Source organism: Canis lupus, chromosome 17, assembly GCF_011100685.1.
Source record: "Canis lupus familiaris isolate Mischka breed German Shepherd chromosome 17, alternate assembly UU_Cfam_GSD_1.0, whole genome shotgun sequence".
Lineage (NCBI taxonomy): Eukaryota > Metazoa > Chordata > Mammalia > Carnivora > Canidae > Canis > Canis lupus.
Genome location: NC_049238.1, coordinates 57,477,827 through 57,495,745, shown reverse-complemented (window position 1 = coordinate 57,495,745; position 17,919 = coordinate 57,477,827). Strand labels below are relative to the sequence as shown.

The window sequence follows — 17,919 nt, the reverse complement described above, 5'->3', positions numbered from 1 at the left end:
CCTTTCATGATGAATCAGCATTGCTGTGTCTAAAGAGTTCAAAGTAAAACAGAAACTTGACAGATATCTGGCTAATATGATCATAGAGAAAATGAGTTATTTAGTGCATGAATTTCTCCATTGCCAGTCCAGTTTTCAAGACACATTCATAGATAATTTATTTAAGCTTTCAGTTTTTTCTCTATTTAAGAATCCAGTATCTTTAATGTGACACTTTTCTTCCACTCTGTGTCTCTGGTGGGCTTTGGGCATTTAGGGGGATTCACAGGGAGAGGAGAGACTTTTTAGCATGTCCCAGTCATTGTAAATTAGAATGCAGATCCGCTATTTCCCACTCCACATTCATTGCTGTTTCTCAACTCTGGTTGAGTGACTGCTTGTTAGTTGGGAAGGCATGCTGCTCCTTACTGGGGGAATGTTGAATTATTTTCTCAGGCAACGCATTTCACAGGTTTCACTGGAGTCTGTTTTACTTATTCGAGGAATAATTATGGTCACAACTGTGGTTAATGGACAGAGAAGTACTATGTCTCAGATCAAAGAAAATGTATTAGTGGAAGATTAACTAGAGTGCACCTTTGTTAGAAGGGAACCTACCAATACATGGGAGTGATTTATTGAGAACTCATTCTAGATTTAAAGAAAATGGCCTGTGTTGGGGGCAGAGGTGGGGGAGGTGGTTAACTACCCTCGTTTTATTTTGTTATTTCCAAATCCATTTCTTCAAACTTGTCAAAGGCCCTGGTCTTCATCCAGGACCTCGTACATGCCAAGTTTGAAAACAAAGTCCTTTTTGAGTTGCTCAGGCATACGAAAAACATCCCATGCCTTCACAGTTGAAAATGCCTTTCCCCTCCCCACATTTAGATAACTTACTAAAAGGGCTGAATAGATCTTTGTGAAACCTTCCAAAAGCAATTTGCTTCCGGGCTGGTCCCCAAGACATGAGAAATTGCAGTACGAAAAGAAATTTGAGAGATTTACAAGCAATTGAAAGGATGCCTTTAGAATGGTGGGGCTGTTTTAGGCTTTGCTATCATCCCCATTATAACAAATGTACTGGAAACCTGGGTGAGTGGTGGGTTGGCAAGCACTTTGTTTTCTCTGGAATTCTATCATTATGCCAGGATGTATCAGGTGTATTCCCTGGGGAGGACAGAGAAGACAAGGTGTAAGTAGCTGTCACTGAGAAATGCAAGAAATAAATATGAGCAGTTTGCAGGAAGCATAGAATGAAGATCCAGAATTTTTCAGAAAACTATCAAATCCTTTCCTGTGGCTCTTGGGAGAATTAAAGCAAAGAGATGCAGACATGATGAAAAAATCTTGGTCTGTAGTAGGTGGAGAAAGACCTGACATGTACTTAGGGGTCTGGATGAATGGGTCTATTTAATTAGTCATTATGAATAGACTCTTGAGTTCTAGAGGAGGAATCCATGACCCATTCATAACATGGTCCTGAGTTGGTAGGTTGGGGTTTGGATGAGTATAAACAGAAGGGATACTTTACAATGTGCTGGTTATAATTGTGGTTCTCATTTACTGGGTACTTAAAATGAGATATACCACCCAGAGTCCCTTCTGAAGCTTCTTTTACCCGTGGTCTTATGATGGGTAGCTGTTGTCACAGAAACCAATTTGACTAGTTTAAAGAATCTTTAGCAAACAAACAAACAATAACTACAAAATAGACAAAGAGTTTACTGAAAGCACACAGAAGTATCTTACAGATTCCAAGTGAGAATTGTCGATAAGGCTTTGCAGAGATTAGCAGGAAGCAGAGCCATTTGTAGACCATGGGTCCCACAGTTCATATTCCAATGTTGCAATGAGTAAATCTCATTGGCCCATCTTGGGCAGGGTGTCTGTTCCTGCTTGAATGAAATATAGCCTCCTATGACCTGCTGTGGTCAGTTTTGGGTAATTGGGGGGTTATCAGCCAATGGCTAGACCCATGTAAAAGTGTCCACTTGTATACAAGGAATAGGGAAACTCTTGCCTCATTTGTGGCTTAGTGAGGCAACATGGCCTCATTCATCACAGAGTGACCAGTATGGTGTGGCAGAGTGTAGAATCCAAAATGCCTGGCTCACATCCTGGTGGTGCAAGTCCATGATAGAATGGGTGTAATGCAACTTGATGTGCCATTTGAGTGAGAGGACTCAAGAAAAGTTATGTAAGGTAGGAGGCAAAGTACTTGCACATAATAAATTCTTAATTCTTAATTATTATTAATAAATATTAATACAAAGTGTGAGTGAACCAAAATTTCCACATTTTTTCATGGAAATTTTGTTAGTTTATATCCTTTTTACCAGGCTTTATTTTTAGATTTTTTTTTTAAAACTACCAAGGCATTTTTCTATGAATGGGAAATAAAACATCACTAAATTCATGTTAAGTAAATGACAGAATATCTTGAGTATTTTTATAAAATGATGGTAAAAATTATGATTGGTATATCCCTACTGTTTAGTTACTCATTATTGTCAATTAAGCCTTTCTTAATATAGCCAAACTCTACCATTCATCTGGGGAATGGGCCAGAAGGAAGGCAGCACTGAAGAATCCCGATCCTTTAAGATTTATCCTGAAAACTTATGTCCATAATAATGAGAGTTTCAAGCTTCTGGCAGTGGATATAAGTTCAAAACTTCTAGTTTTCATGCAAGAGCTTACATTTTATTTTTGGAACACAATACTGTCAGTTGTTTTTCTTGAAAGGACAGGTTTACTTCTTTCACTTAATGTTTGCTAAGATATTTAGATCTGAATAGCCCTGGCTCCTCTGTGAGTTGTTCTCTCAACTAAAATGGGAGTCCATGAAAAAAGTATGTTCAGTTCAGAACTCACACAAACAACTGCTTTTCCTGGAAGTAACTGTGTATTTTGGCATGCCACAAAACTGCTTTATTTCCCATTTCAGAACACAGAGCAGTAGATGTATATTCAAGGGTCAAGATACAATACAAATACAAAGTTAATAATTTTGACTTCTTCACCAAAGTCATTCTTAAGTGAGATGTTTTGTCTGGTTTAAATTGTGAGTGCATGAATAAATTAAAAAAAAAAAAAAAGGGCAGCCCCGGTGGCGCAGCGGTTTAGCACCACCTGCAGCCCAGGGCGTGATCCTAGAGACCCTGGATTGAGTCCCACTTCGGGCTCTCTGCATGGAGCCTGCTTCTCCCTCTGCCTTTGTGTCTGCTTCTCTCTCTCTCTCTCTCTCTCTGCATCTCTATGAATTAAAAAAAAAAATTGTGAGTGCATGGAAGTTAACTACTATCTCAATTCCTGGATTCCTGCTAACATGCCAGCAATCCTACCCCTGTTGGCTTTTGCACCATGAGGGCAGATGCCAACACTGAAACAGGCAGATAGTGGTTTAGTATGATTAATAAAATAGTTTTGTCCTGATAATCACCCTGATAGGGTCCAGAAGACTACACTTTGGAGAACTGATGCTTTACTCTATCCAGAGTTGGCCAGATACTCCTTAGATTTCTCAATATACTATTTTTGTGGTAATACTGCATGGTTTCTTTTTGCTCTTATTTTTGCAGGTGTTAATTGTGAAATCAATTTTGATGACTGTGCAAGTAACCCTTGTGTCCATGGGGTCTGTATGGATGGCATTAATCGTTACAGTTGTGTCTGCTCACCAGGATTCACAGGTAACAAATGCCCATTTTGTCAGGAGGTCCCTTCTTCAGTCCCATCACTTTGGGAAAAGAGTATCTAAACGAAAATCATGTTTCAGATGTTTCATATTTCTCTATCTCTTCGAAGGCTAGACGTTTGTTTCTTTACTTCTCTGGCCCAATTTTCTACTTATAGTCCTTCCCAAAATTGTAAGCATGAAGCTTTTCATTAGGTAGGGTTTTTAGACCACGTGTTGTATCTACCTGAAAAGCATTTCTTGTCAGACCATGTGTTTTTGTCACTGTACTTGAGTTACATAGCATCTCTGTCACCTTTAATTTGCTACACTTATTAGTGAATGCCTTCCATAAGAATATAGCCAAGATAAATTCTATGAAAACACTAAATGCTTTTTTCTGAGTACTTTATCTTGCGGGAGATTGTTGGATGAGGCCAGAATTTGGGAGGACCAAACTAATTTGGCTAGTGCAGGGAGATCTTTTCTCACTAGGAGGCAGAAAGTAAATGGCTAGAAAAAAAATTGGCTCTAATTATTATAAGTAGCTAGAACATTTATACACGCATGCTTGTGTGCACACACACAAACACAAATCTCTCTCTTTTGTTGCTTATAAGATTGCCTTTATCTTTTACGCTCCTGATCAAAAAGTGCTAAGGGCTACTGAGAAATCTGAGGTACCTTATTGACACATCTCTTTGTTATGGCACCATCAGAGGGCATTTATGGTATCTATCTTTTTCTTTCTAGACAATGCCACATGCAAGCAGGCACTTATGTAATAATGTTACCATTTAATAAATACCATGTGGTCATTTGCGACCAGTGTGAGAAATTTCCCTCAGAACTTTTTAAACCATGATGTCAAAAGGCATTCAGTACCAAGTGAAGTGAATGTCTGTCTCTCACTTGCCAGCAACTTACTTTCCTTTGTATTTCACAATCCCTTTTCCTGCTTGGTATGATTGTGGATGCTAGGGAGTAATGTTTGTGGCTCACATGGGTCACTGTAATCTCTGCTCAGTGGAAGATTGCTCAGAAGACAGGTATCATGAAAGCTGTCATATTTAGTGGCCAGCTGTACTTCTGGGTCCTGGAACTTTTGCTACTCCAAGATTATGTGACAGCCAACTGAATACACAAAAAATATCCTGCTAGCTAGGATAATAGGTGCATTTTCGTTAAATAGGTAATAAGAGAATAGTGATCATTTATTAAGAGCTTATTTTGAACTAGGTGGTAGGCACCTAATCTCATTTAATTATCACAGCCATTATCATTCCTATGGTATTGATGAGAAACCCAGAGCTTAGAGAGGTTAACTAACATTACCAATGCACTATGGCCAGGGTTCCAGCCCAGGTGGTCCTGCTCGAGAGTCCATGCCCATTCTCACCTCACCAGACAGCCTAAGTGGGTGCCTATTGTGGTTTCTTTTTAGATATGTAAGCCTTTCACTAGACTTTTTTTTTTTTTAAATGCCAGTAAATCATATTCTCTCTCTTTTTGACATTCAGCAAACCGAGGAGGTCAAGGAAGGAGGACATAGGCTAAAAATATTCTAAAATAAACCTAAGGTAGCATGAAATTACAGAACCAAGAACTGGAATATTTGGGTTACTGGATGGTATTCTATTTTTGGAATGATTTTGTCTACTTTTTTTTTTTCATTTTTTTTTGTTTTTTTTAATCTGCTGCTGAAAATATCACAGACAACTGTGGTATTATATATACATGAGCTGTAAATGTGAGGTGTTTTATCCTTTTCTTTGTTTTATTTTAACACTTCTAGTTTGTTTTTTTTTCAACGCTTATAACAGCTTTGACAGACTTAAATGAGTTTTTCTTTTTCAGACTAAATACTGTATTCTCCTCAGACTTCTTTGCACTTACTGATTGGGAAATGAAAGAACTCAAAGGACACCTCTATCGCTACTTTTCAATTTTACAAACTACTTTATCAGTTTCACCTTCATATCCATTATTTTGCTGACTTCTTATAAGTCCATAAAGACGGATAGGTTGAATAAGAAACCAAAGCATAGGCAACAAAAACTAAAATAAACAAGTGGGACTTCTTAAACTAAAGTGCTTCTGCACAGCAAGGAACAATAAGTTGAAAAGGCTACCTGTGGGACAGGAGAAAATATTTGCAAACAAAATATCTGGAAAGGGATTAATAATATCCAAAATGTATAAAGCGCTCATACAAGTCAATAGCAAGGAAGCACATAATCCAACTTAAAAATAGGCAAAGAGCAAGAAAAAAAATTTTTGGAATTATGTATGGTGATGGATGTTAACTAGACTTATTATGGTGATCATTTTACAGAATATATAAATACCAAATTATTCTGTTGCATATGTATATATATGTATAATATGTATACACAGGTATATGTATAATATAACTAATGTATATGTATATGTATACAATATGTATAATATGTATACACAGGTATATGTATAATATAACTAATACATTAGTTATATGTATAATATAACTAATGTATTATATGTCAATTATAGCTCAATTAAAAAAAAACACATTAGACTAAACACAATTTTAGAAACTATTGTTGGAAAATTCCCAACAATTTCCAGATAGAGGGTACTAGAAGTATCAACTGTAATTAGAGCTACGTGATTTAACCACAGACGATTGTATTTTTAAGCTGTAAATCATTATTTGTACCTAGAAACCCAATATTATCTGAAACAGGTAAATTTTGAAAGCTTCACCCTCTACCAAACCCTAGTGGTTTTCAAAAAGCATTTGAAAGGCTAATCATGAGTAACAGATCTACCAAGATAGCTAATCCTCATTTTATTTATTTATTTATTTATTTTTTAAAAAAATCCATGAGCAGATCAGTTATTTATTTATTTTTTAACCTTTTTTTTTTTTTTTTTAAATTTATTCAGAGGTGGAGAGAGAGGCAGGCAGAGAGGCAGAGACACAGGCAGAGGGAGAAGCAGGCTCCATGTAGGGAGCCCAATGTGGGACTCGATCCCGGGTCTCCAGGATCACACCCCAGGCTTGGGCAGTGCTAAACCGCTGCGCCACCGGGGCTGCCCTAATCCTCATTTTAATGTCATTATAAAACTATATAAAATCAAAAGTCACAAATTTATAAACATTGAGTATGGAATTGCTTTTGGTTCTTTGGCCCTTAGTTAACCTAATAATGGCATATCCTAAATAGGCACACTGCTAAGAACAAGGAATCTTGCAATAATAATAAAATCAGTTCATATTACTTCGCCATAAAAAAGAATGAAATCTTGTCACTTGAGACAACATGGATGGACTTTTAGGGCTTTATGCTAAGTGAGATGAGTCAGAGAAAGAAATATACTGTATGATATCACTTGCATATTTTGTATATATCGAGTCCTATAGTGAGTCAAACAGCTAAGACTGTGAGTTCCCAGAAGACAGAAACCTCCCTAATCATCTTTTTAGCCAGTGTCTAAAATAGTATATAGCATGGAGGAAGCATTCAATAATATTGTTGAGTGAATGACTAGAACTCAGATCTGGGACTTCTGTCATTCAATTCCAGAATCTTTAAGTCTGGACTATACCAGGAACACCTGGGTGGCTCAGAGGTTGAGCATCTGCCTTTGGCTCAGGTCGTGATCCTGGGGTTGAGGATCGAGTCTCACATCAGAGCCCGCTTCTCCCTCTACCTATGTCTCTGCCTCTCTCTCTGTCTCTCATGAATTTAAAAAAAAAAAAAAGTCTGGACTATACCATGCTTTTTTCATTAAACACTAATTTATTGAGTACTTACAGGGTAAAAAACATTGGTTAACTTCTCATTTAATAGTTTCTAATAAGCCCAATAAGATCAATAGCCTTGTGCTGGGCCTTTCTCATACTGGGTGGAAACTCCATAAGGGTGAGACCTTGATAGTGAAGCAGCAGTCACTCCACATTGTAGACTGCACAAGGGGGTGCTTAACCCTCTTGGTTAAAGATGGCTTGAAAATTGACTCTGGGAAGAGTTTTTAAAGCAAATGAGGGTGGGGGTGGATGGGGTAACTCGGTGACAGGCATGGGGGCACACGAGATGAGCACTGGGTGTTACATTTTATGTTGGCAGATTGAATTTAAATAAAAATCTTAGAAACCACAGTAATGAATATATAAAAGAAATGGAAACTAAAAAAAAAAAACCCCAAAAAACAAATGAGGGAAACCTGAGAGGAGTGACTTCTGAGAAAATGCTTCCTAAAAAGGACAGAAAAAGAAGGCGTTTTTCTCTCATTCTCCACTGGATAGGAAGCTAAGGATAGCTGTGCAGTTGAAGAGTTCTGGCTCCTATCTTGGTGCCAGTGGCAAACGTTTTTAAAAAATCTGAGGTTGAGGCTAAGAAAACTTTTTTTTAAATAAGTTATTAATAAAACACTTAAGAGGAAAACAGCAACCACTACCAGATTGTGGGTCTTTGCCACAAGAACCACCAATAATGGTTTAGAGAGCAACGGAGAGTGAAAAAATGTTAATACCCATACTTTAAAGGGGTGTGGATCTATTTCATTTGGAATTTCCTGTTCTAAATGCAAGGTTTCTCTTTCTTAAATAAAAATGCATATTTTTATCTGAATCAGAAAATTATATTCTTTAAAACTTATAAATTCCTTTGCAGCAGTTGCTTGTTGCCACTTATTTACAGAATTATGGGTTGTTTTAAAATTTTATATCATTTTGCAATATATAGTTAAATCTCAATTGTTCAAAATTTAACAAAGCAAAACTCTTATGTAAGTGGCACACTTCATTTAGCTTAAAGCAACAAATGTCAAGGTTAGAGCTGACATCTTTTCAAAGTGCATAGTGCAAAGTGTATAGGTTTCAGGGGAAGAATATATTCATTTAATTTGATATACTTTGAGCATTTACATTATTGCATGATGATAGACTAATAATTGTCTACATCAGAGTTTTTCAAAATGTAATATTTGAACCATCTGCATTATTTAAAATATGGCTTGCTGGACTCTACCTATCACAAATTATGGTGCCAGGGCCTAAGAATCTCCTTTTAAAACAAGTATTTTAAGTGACTCTTTGCACATTAAAGTCTGAGTAGGTTAAGAATCCTTGGATTATTTTCTCAATTATCAGAAGACATTAAAATTATGCTTAGAATACTTAGAATACCTTCTTTCTGAGGCAAAAAGTGGATTAATGCAACTCTAAGAATGAAAGCAAAATGGCTTTCTTTTTCACCAATATTAATATTAAATTAATAGTTTATTCACTAAAGTATTCCGGGTAATTGAGATATACCATATGTAGGAATGTAAGAGATTGACTAACTGAAAAAAATAGTTTGTGGTGAATCAGCTAAAAGCAGTAATAAAAGCTTCTTTTTTAAAATATTTTTTATTTTTTTATTGATGAGAGAGAGAATGAGAGAGAGAGAGAGGCAGAGACACAGGCAGAGGGAGAAGCAGGCTCCATGCAGGGAGCCCGACATGGGACTGGATTCCGGGTCTCCAGGATCAGGCCCTGGGCTGAAGGTGGTGCTAAACCGCTGGGCCACTGGGGCTGCCCCAATAAAAGCTTCTTTAACAGTACTAGAACATCAGCCAGAGGAACAGCCAACTTTGGGTAACATTTGGTGTTTTCTTTTAAAGTTTCCCTGTTTCTAAGATGGAATAAAGAAGAAATATACATCAAAACACTACAGTGCTGTTCCAGCATTTTGTTAACTTGGCTGTGTTATCAAAATCTATACCGTTTGCTACTTCCTCACATCGCGCTAAGTGCTCTTAGGTGTCTTATTATTTATATCTTGACATTTAGGGATGCCTGGGTGGCTCAGTGGTTTAGTGTCTGCCTTCTACCCAGGCCATGATCCCGGAGTCCCAGGATCAAGTCCCACATTGGGCTCCCTGTATGGAGCCTGCTGCTCTCTCTCTCTCTGCCTGTGTGTCTGCCTCTCTCTCTTTTTCTGTCTCTCATGAATAAATAAATAAAATCTTAAAAAAAAATCTTGACATTTAGTGCCCAAGACAACCTGTGCAGATGCAAGGTGTCAACACAGTATCTCTCATAGTTCTGTGTCTATTCCCTAAGCATTTTGAATATGACAAAAACTGTTCTCCTTCTCTACAGGACAGAGATGTAACATTGACATTGATGAGTGTGCCTCCAATCCCTGTCGCAAGGGTGCAACATGCATCAATGATGTGAATGGTTTCCGCTGTCTATGCCCTGAGGGTCCTCATCGCCCCAGCTGCTACTCACAGGTGAACGAGTGCCTGAGCAGTCCCTGCATCCATGGAAACTGTACCGGGGGCCCTAGTGGGTGAGTTGCTGCCATGTATGAATAGTTTCTTATGGACTTGTTATCAAGCCAGTTGGGTTTCAGTATAGACTGTGCCCTGTGGAAAGTCATTTATGGGCTTGAGCTGAAAGTGGGTTGCAGATTTTGGTAGTCTCCTTCAGTCTTCCAAACTGCCACTTCTGTTCTACCTTCCATGACTGAATAGGTAGAAAATAGAGGGGTAATCAGCTCATGGGAGAAATCCAGCATTATTTTATGAGTCTTTGGCAATTGTGCTTTTAGTAATTATTGCAGGATTGAGTTCTGAGGGAGGTTCTATTTTATCTTTCCCCCTGCTTAAAAACTCCATTCTTATCTGTCATGGTGCCTCGGTGTGCCACTGTAGTGGAGTTGGTCTCTGCTACTTTATACACATGGCCCTGATAAAATATTCATGGTTTGTAAGCCCCTGAGAGTTGTGTGATGTGTTGCTAGTTACTTTTGTAGAAACTCAGAGTGTGAAGTTAGGTCACATAAGATAGTCCTATACGCTTGCTATGCCTGCCAGAAGATAAGGCTCTGGGGATTGCCATTTGCCATACTTAAAACATGTGAAAGAATAAAGAATGTATTTAGAGGTGAAGGAAAATCAAGTAATTTCCAAATGAATTGCCTCAATATTCTTGTGTCAGAGTATGACAGCCTGCAAAGCATTCCAACCCATCTACCTTTTTCCTAAATCTCCAGACAAGAGAGCTTTTATTTCCTAATACCATAATCTAAGTGTTTATGATGTTCAAATTGTGGAGAATGTACATATATTTCAGATACCTTCATTTTTGTTCCCTTTCCTACCCAACATACTTTCTGAGGCAGGGTTCGGGAGAGACAAAGTATGTCTCAAAAGTCATACATCCCAGGAGCTCCTCAGAGTAGCTTAGAGTCTCTGATATGAACCTACTTCTTGAATGTCTGTCTTGCATCAGAAACAAATGATCCTAATGTTTGCTTTACTTTAATTTCCTGTATAATAAAAGTACAGATTTATCCATGTTTGTACCAACCACTGTTTACATATGAAAGCTCACTATAATTTAATTAATTTCTCTAGTATCTTTGTGAGCTAGGAAGCACCAGAAAAAAACCTTTTTACTGAGTACTCCAGATGGGACCACACAATTCACACTGTATCTGCAGTGATCCAAGTATAGGTTCCCAGAAGAGTAGAAATGAGATTAGCTTTCCCATGAGCTCCTCTGTTCCACATTTCTTCACTAAGTCCTATATTTTACCTAAGATTCAATTGTACATTCATCCCCCCACACTAAAGAATGCTATCTCTTTTCAGATACAAGTGCCTTTGTGATGCAGGCTGGATTGGTATCAACTGCGAAGTGGACAAGAATGAATGTCTTTCTAACCCATGCCAGAATGGAGGAACTTGTGACAATCTGGTGAATGGATACAGGTGTACTTGCAAGAAGGGCTTTAAAGGTGAAAACAAAAATGCCTATTTCTATCTCCCTTCATGCCTTTTTCTTATTGCATATTCTTTGACTTCTTTCCCTTTCTTTGTTCCTATGCACTCTTATGGCAAACATAATTTGTAAACTTAGTATTTATAAGAACTTAATATTTTACACTTTGGGAATAAAAACATAAATAAATATAGATTCTACTAGCAAAGAGGTGAGGTGCAGAACTATTTAAGGTGGGCAGCTAGGACTTCACTTAACACAACTTTGGACAGGTATTGTAATTGTAAGCTCCCTGGTGCTGGTTTGATTCTATGGTAATTCAAAAGAGATTTGGGGAGTAAAATGAGAACTTAGTTACTAGAGAATCTTGTTTTATTGTAATTATGATAGCAATCATGCCATGGAAGAATCCATGTGTTCCAAACCCTTCTAACAAATTATCTTACACATTGAGATAAATATATAGTGTACCTATGGCTTTCTAGAAAAATGTATTTCTAGAAAAATGTATTATAGTGAGGATTGTGTAAAAATAATTTTTTGAGTTGTCATTGTATTTCTACCATCAGTTTTCTCTTAGAAACTCATGAAAGTGAAATTTGTGGGGAAATCATTTATTTTGCACTCCTCTATCTACTTAGTCATTGATTTCCCTACTCAAAAATTGTGCCAGACTACCATGATACATCAAGATGTCCAGAGTCAATTTATTGATTATTTGAAAATTTTGAGACTATATTTTAGTCATTAATTTTCTGATATATTACATTTGCATCGAAATTTAAAAGTGCTTTTATGTGTTTTGTCTCATTGAGACTTGCTGATCAGCGAACAAAATAAAATCAAAATGTAAAATACAAAGCTGTATGGCTGGTGAGTAACAGTATACAGTTTGAACCCAGACCTCTGTACTCCCAGACAATATATATATATATTTTTATTTACAGTGCTTATAGTTCCTCTATCTTGAGGCTCTGTGTCAGGTACTGTTGAAAATGCAAAGGTGTATAATATTTAGGTACTATCCTATCCCATTAATACTTCCTTACTTTTCTATTTTTCATAGTGAAAATAGATTCCATGTCTTGAATCAGGGGAAAACAATTTTATGACTTCAGGAAGTATTACTACATTATTAGTAGAGACTGTGCATATGAAGAGTAGGCATAAACCAGAGGCTTTAACTAATGTATTAAAAAACTATTATCCCTTGGGGCACCTGGGTGGCTAAGTTGGTTGAATTGGCTGACTCTTGATTTCAGCTCAAGTCATGATCTCAGGGTCCTGGGATTGAGCCTCAATTTGGCTCCACGCTCAGCAGGAAGTCTGCTTGAGATTCTCTCCTTCTCCTGCTGCCCCTCTCTTCTGCCCATACTCACACTCACTCTTTTCTCTCTCTCTAAAATGAATAGATCTTTTAAAAAAAATTACCCCTTGATAAATTATACCCCTTTTTAGGTTCTGACCAGCTACTTTGTATACAAAGAGCTGATATTTAGATTACAGTGGCAAAATTTTAACCTTAATGAGCTTCTTGGTCCATTCTTGAGGAATCACTTGTATTTGGAGATGCATTCAACCTTTAAGCCATTAGAATATACTTCTTTCATTCATCTTTTTGACTGTCTTTTACTGACTGACTGTATGTCAGGGACTTGCCACTGAAATGAATGAACAGGTGTTCCAATGGCCTAAAGAAATTCAATTTCTAAAGCAGTTACTATTTAGCATGAAAAGAATTGCTTATTCATTTAGGTAATAAAGAGGCTAACAGGAAGTTTCACTGTTTTGGGATTTTCCCCTTTTCTGTCTATAGGCTATAACTGTCAGGTGAATATTGATGAATGTGCTTCAAATCCGTGTCTGAACCAAGGAACCTGCTTTGATAACATAAGTGGCTACACTTGCCACTGTGTGCTGCCATACACAGGTGAGTTCTGCAGGTCAAGGGACCAGAGAAGATGTGTGTTCTTGCCTTGTCATTCTAAACCTCTGAGTCTTGGAAATAGTGATGCTGCTCTGAGGAGTTGCTCCCTGGTCACTCATCCTGCCCTCACTGACTAGATCTTGAGCTCTGAGGAAACACTGTGGCCTACCTAAATGCAACCAATAGGGGAACTCATTTGCCTTCTTTGTAACATGTTTTTCAAAATTATGTATGGCTGCTGGTTTCATTCATTATTTGAATAGACCTAGTATTGTCATGGCCTGTGTTCTTCATCTTAGTTCAATAATACAACCACCACTTACTGGTAATTTACTATATGCCAGGTACTTTGTGTACTTTGGATTCCTTAATACAGTACTCAAAATAATTCTGTAAAGTAGAAGTTCCTATGACCATTTTATGCTGAGGCAAAGAGAAGTTACCTGCTGAAGGCCACATAGGTAAGTGGTAGATCTAGGATTTGCCCGTAAGTCTCTCTCAATCCAAAGCTTGTCCTTTTAACAGCCCTTCTTCTCCTTACATTCAGTACCACTACGTCTCATTCAGAGAGGTATTGCCCCTTGGATGGCGATTACATACACAGAAGACATGGGTGTGACTTCATTTCGTATCAAGTGTTCTTTGCTTCAGGTGGTATTTTAGGAGAATGTTTGGACATTTATTTCTTCTTTATACCCTCCTGCCTCATTACTGCTGTCTTGTGATTGTATTTGTGTGGTTGTATTTGTGTGGCTTGTTTACCTCTTCATCCATTTTCTTCATCTGTGGAGAACAAAACAGGAAAATGGATGATGGCTTGCATGCTTCTTCAGTATGCAGCATGCAGACAGGAGCATGGCTGAAGTCTTACTCCCCTAGTGTGCTGTTAGTAGTAGCCATTACTAGTGACTCTAGCTGTTTAGAGTGGCAGAGTGGCCAAAACCATAACTCTGTTACCTGAAAGACTTGATACTACATTGTTACCTTTGTTCCTCTTTGAGAGAAATGTTCATGGAGACAAACTGCATTTAGCCAGCCTCATAAATAAAATTAAAGTTATTGGAGATCCCTAGCTATCCCCAGACAAAGAAAGCCTAAAAAATACATTTCATAATGACAGTGCTGATCACATTTGTTGGTAGTAAGAAGAACATCTCACAGCCAGAAAGACTGAGACTTGATGACTGCAGGGAGATATAAACAGGTGTCACTATGCTCAGGCATCATAGGCTTACTTGAGTGTAATTTAGGTGCGAAAATATTTATTTTGTCTTCTTCCTATTCAGATACTGTAAGAATATTTGACTCTCTGCTGGCTACTGATTTTTCTTCAGATTACGATCCCAATAAGAGAATTTACTGTGTGTGTACTTTGGGAAATTATATTATACTGAAAGCCTAAGCAGATTAAAATTTCAGTGTTGAGTGTAACTAAGGGTTCTGTCATTGGGCTTTTGCCAGCATGAAGGGAACTAACCAAAATTGCCTTCCCTTGTGAGCCACTATTCTAACCAGATACCTTAAAAACTGGTTGGGTATGTTGGTAAACATTTGTGGTAATTTTTTTCTTTTGAATATGAAATTTTAGGATAGAATTTTAAATTGAGTTCATTGTAACTTGATTTTTAAAAATCCTCTTTTCTTTTTAGTAAAAGCATTCCTTTTTCTTTTTTTTTTTTTTATCCTGTGCTGGAAGCTTAGATTCAATATGCTAAGGGAGGAAATATTGGTGTGCAAATATCAATGTCATATTGTTGATATAAGGAGACATGTTAGCAGGAAATCAGAATTACCTCACTGTTTCCTGCTTCCCATAGCCTTCTGATCAACTCCATTGCCTCTGGAACAGGCCAGCAGAGGTTATGAGGAGTAGGAGACTGTGTTGTTGCTTCTTCCTGGCTCACATGAAGGAGGATCTGTGTGTGGCTGAGCTTCTGAGTGGCTGACTCTTAGCTGTGGAGATGCAGAGTTCCAGATCCGTGTAACCACCCATTATAAAATATGTGCTGCTGAAGCAAGCACAACCACCCATTATAATAAAGTTGAGAGCAGCCCAGCAGTTGTTGAACACTCATTTTGTGTGCCAGGCTCTATGCTAATAAAGTCTTTATAAATTTTTTTTTTCATTTAACCCTCAATGAGTTATGTATCATCCTAGTTCTCATTTTGCTTATGTGGAGGGCTCTGGGGAGATAAATTACTTGCCTGAAGTCATACAATTAGTAATCAAGTTAGAGCTAAGTCTTAAAGGACTATAGGTCTCTCAGATTCCAAAGCTACCTTTAGACTTGAATTCAAAGAGCATCCTTTGGTATAGAATTTGCAAAATTTCAATATCCGTGGCTCTTTCTCTAAATTCTGTCATTTGCTTTACAGGCAAGAATTGTCAGACGGTATTGGCTCCCTGTTCCCCAAACCCATGTGAGAATGCTGCTGTTTGCAAAGAGGCACCCGATTTTGAGAGTTACACCTGCCTGTGTGCCCCTGGCTGGCAAGGTAACAACACAGAAGTTAAGGAAACCGAGAGCTTTAAACAAAGTGGTCAGATCATCAGATTAACATGGAAGGTCCAGTCTTCTGAGGCCTGCCCATGGTCAAAAAACACCAGCTTTGTACAGGAGCTGCTAACTGGAATGATTTAGAAAGCCTTTTTCATTTTCATGCCTTTGGGGCCCCCTAGTGGCTGGAAGATTCCTATGATGTTCTCCGGGCACAAAGCCTTCCTTACAAGACTTTCTAAAGCGGGAGACCAATCAGAATATCCCTATTTACCCCAGCTGCAGCTCGGATTCCCCATACATTTCTGTGGAACTCACCTTCCAAAGACAGGACCATTCATTGTGCCTGTATTTCTAGGTCAGCGGTGTACAATTGACATTGATGAATGTGTCTCCAAACCCTGCATGAACCATGGTCTCTGCCATAATACCCAGGGCAGCTACATGTGCGAGTGTCCTCCGGGCTTCAGTGGTATGGACTGTGAGGACGACATCGATGACTGTCTTGCCAGTGAGTATGCCAGCCAGTTCCTGAGTCCCCTGAGGCACACAGGGAGCAGGGCAGTGCCGAGGCTCCATCTGTGTTGTTGCTAATTCCAAATATCTTTTGTTGCTGGTTCCTTCCAGGTAGTTTTGTTTATTGATATCTAGTTTAATTCCATTGTGATCAGAGAATGTACTTTGCATCATTTGGATTATTTTTAAATGTATTAAATCATGTCTTACGGCCTAGTCTGTGGTCTGTTTTGATAAGTGTTCTGTGTGCACTTGAAAAGAATGTCTTTTGCTGTTTTTTGGTGGAGTTCCATAAGTGTTAATTACTTCAAATTGGTTAACAGTATTTTTAGATCTTCCCTGATTTTCTTTCTGCTTATTCTATAAATTATTGACAGAGTGATATTGAAATCTCTCACTTTTATTGTGCACTTGTTTACTTCTTGTAATTCTATCAGTTTTTGCTTATGTCTTTTGAAGCTCTGATTTTAAATACATGAAAAAATATTTAAGATTGTTGTGTTCTCCTGAAGAATTGAGTCCTTTGTCATGAAATGACCCTTTTAACTTGGTAATATTCCTTGCTCTGAAGTCTCCTTTGCCTGATATTAATATAAGTACCCTACCTTTCTTTTGATTATTGTTAGATATTTTTTCCATCTTTTTTACTTTTGGCCTATGTCTTTAAAGTATGTTTCTTTTAGAGAGCATATATTGAGTCTTGCTTTTTCTCTCCAATATGACAGTGTCTAACTTCTAATTGAGCTCTTCATGCCATTTAAATTTAATGGTTGATGGTGATATGACTGAGTTCATCTTGCATGTTATTTGATCTTCCATCTCTTTACATTTTGTTCTTTTTTTGGGCCTTTTTTTGGAATAATTGAGCATTTTTATGATTACATTTTATTTATCCACTGGCATATTAGCCATATCTTTTTTTTTTTAACATTTTTTCTTTCTTTCCTTCTTTCTTTTTCTTTTTCTTTTTGGTGGTGATTTTGGGTTTGCAGTATGCAACTTTAATTCATTACCTTCGACTATACCACTTTGTATGGCACTAAAAACCTTATAACAGTATACTTTTATTTACACTCCTGTCCTCTGTTCTGTTGTTGCCATATATGTATGGCAACATATAAACCACCCAAAATACTATTTTTGCTTCAAATGGCCAATTAATTTTTCAAGAAATTTAAAAATAAATTAACAGTCTTTACACTTAACAGCATATTTACAGTTTCTGATGTTTTTCATTCTTTTGCATAGATCTACATTTCCTTCAAGTATCATTTTACTTTGGTCTGAAAAAATTCCTTTAATGTTTCTTGTGGTGCTTATCTCCTAGGGATTAATTCTTTCTCCTAGTGATTAATTTTTTTCTGAAAAGGTTTTTATTTTGCCGTAGTTTTCAAAGATAATTTCATAGGGAGTAGAATTCTAAGTTGACTTTTCCCTCCAGCACTTTCATATAATCCTTCCATTGCTTTCTGCCTTGCAGTATTTCTGAGGAGAAATCTGCAATGATTCTTATATTTATTTCTTTATGTTCTTTTCTCTCCTTTGACTACTTTTAAAGTAT

The 17,919-nt window shown here is 37.4% G+C and overlaps 1 protein-coding gene across 1 annotated transcript in view; it reads left to right on the top strand.

Moving 5' to 3' along the window:
• The window catches only part of NOTCH2 (notch receptor 2), a 182,687-nt gene that overhangs the window by 113,186 nt on the left and 51,582 nt on the right, over positions 1-17,919 (top strand). The window contains exons 12-17 of the mRNA XM_038561934.1: positions 3,561-3,671; positions 9,789-9,981; positions 11,288-11,433; positions 13,234-13,347; positions 15,721-15,840; positions 16,201-16,353. Coding sequence (XP_038417862.1) covers positions 3,561-3,671; positions 9,789-9,981; positions 11,288-11,433; positions 13,234-13,347; positions 15,721-15,840; positions 16,201-16,353 — 837 coding nt within the window. The remainder of the gene's footprint in view (positions 1-3,560; positions 3,672-9,788; positions 9,982-11,287; positions 11,434-13,233; positions 13,348-15,720; positions 15,841-16,200; positions 16,354-17,919) is intronic.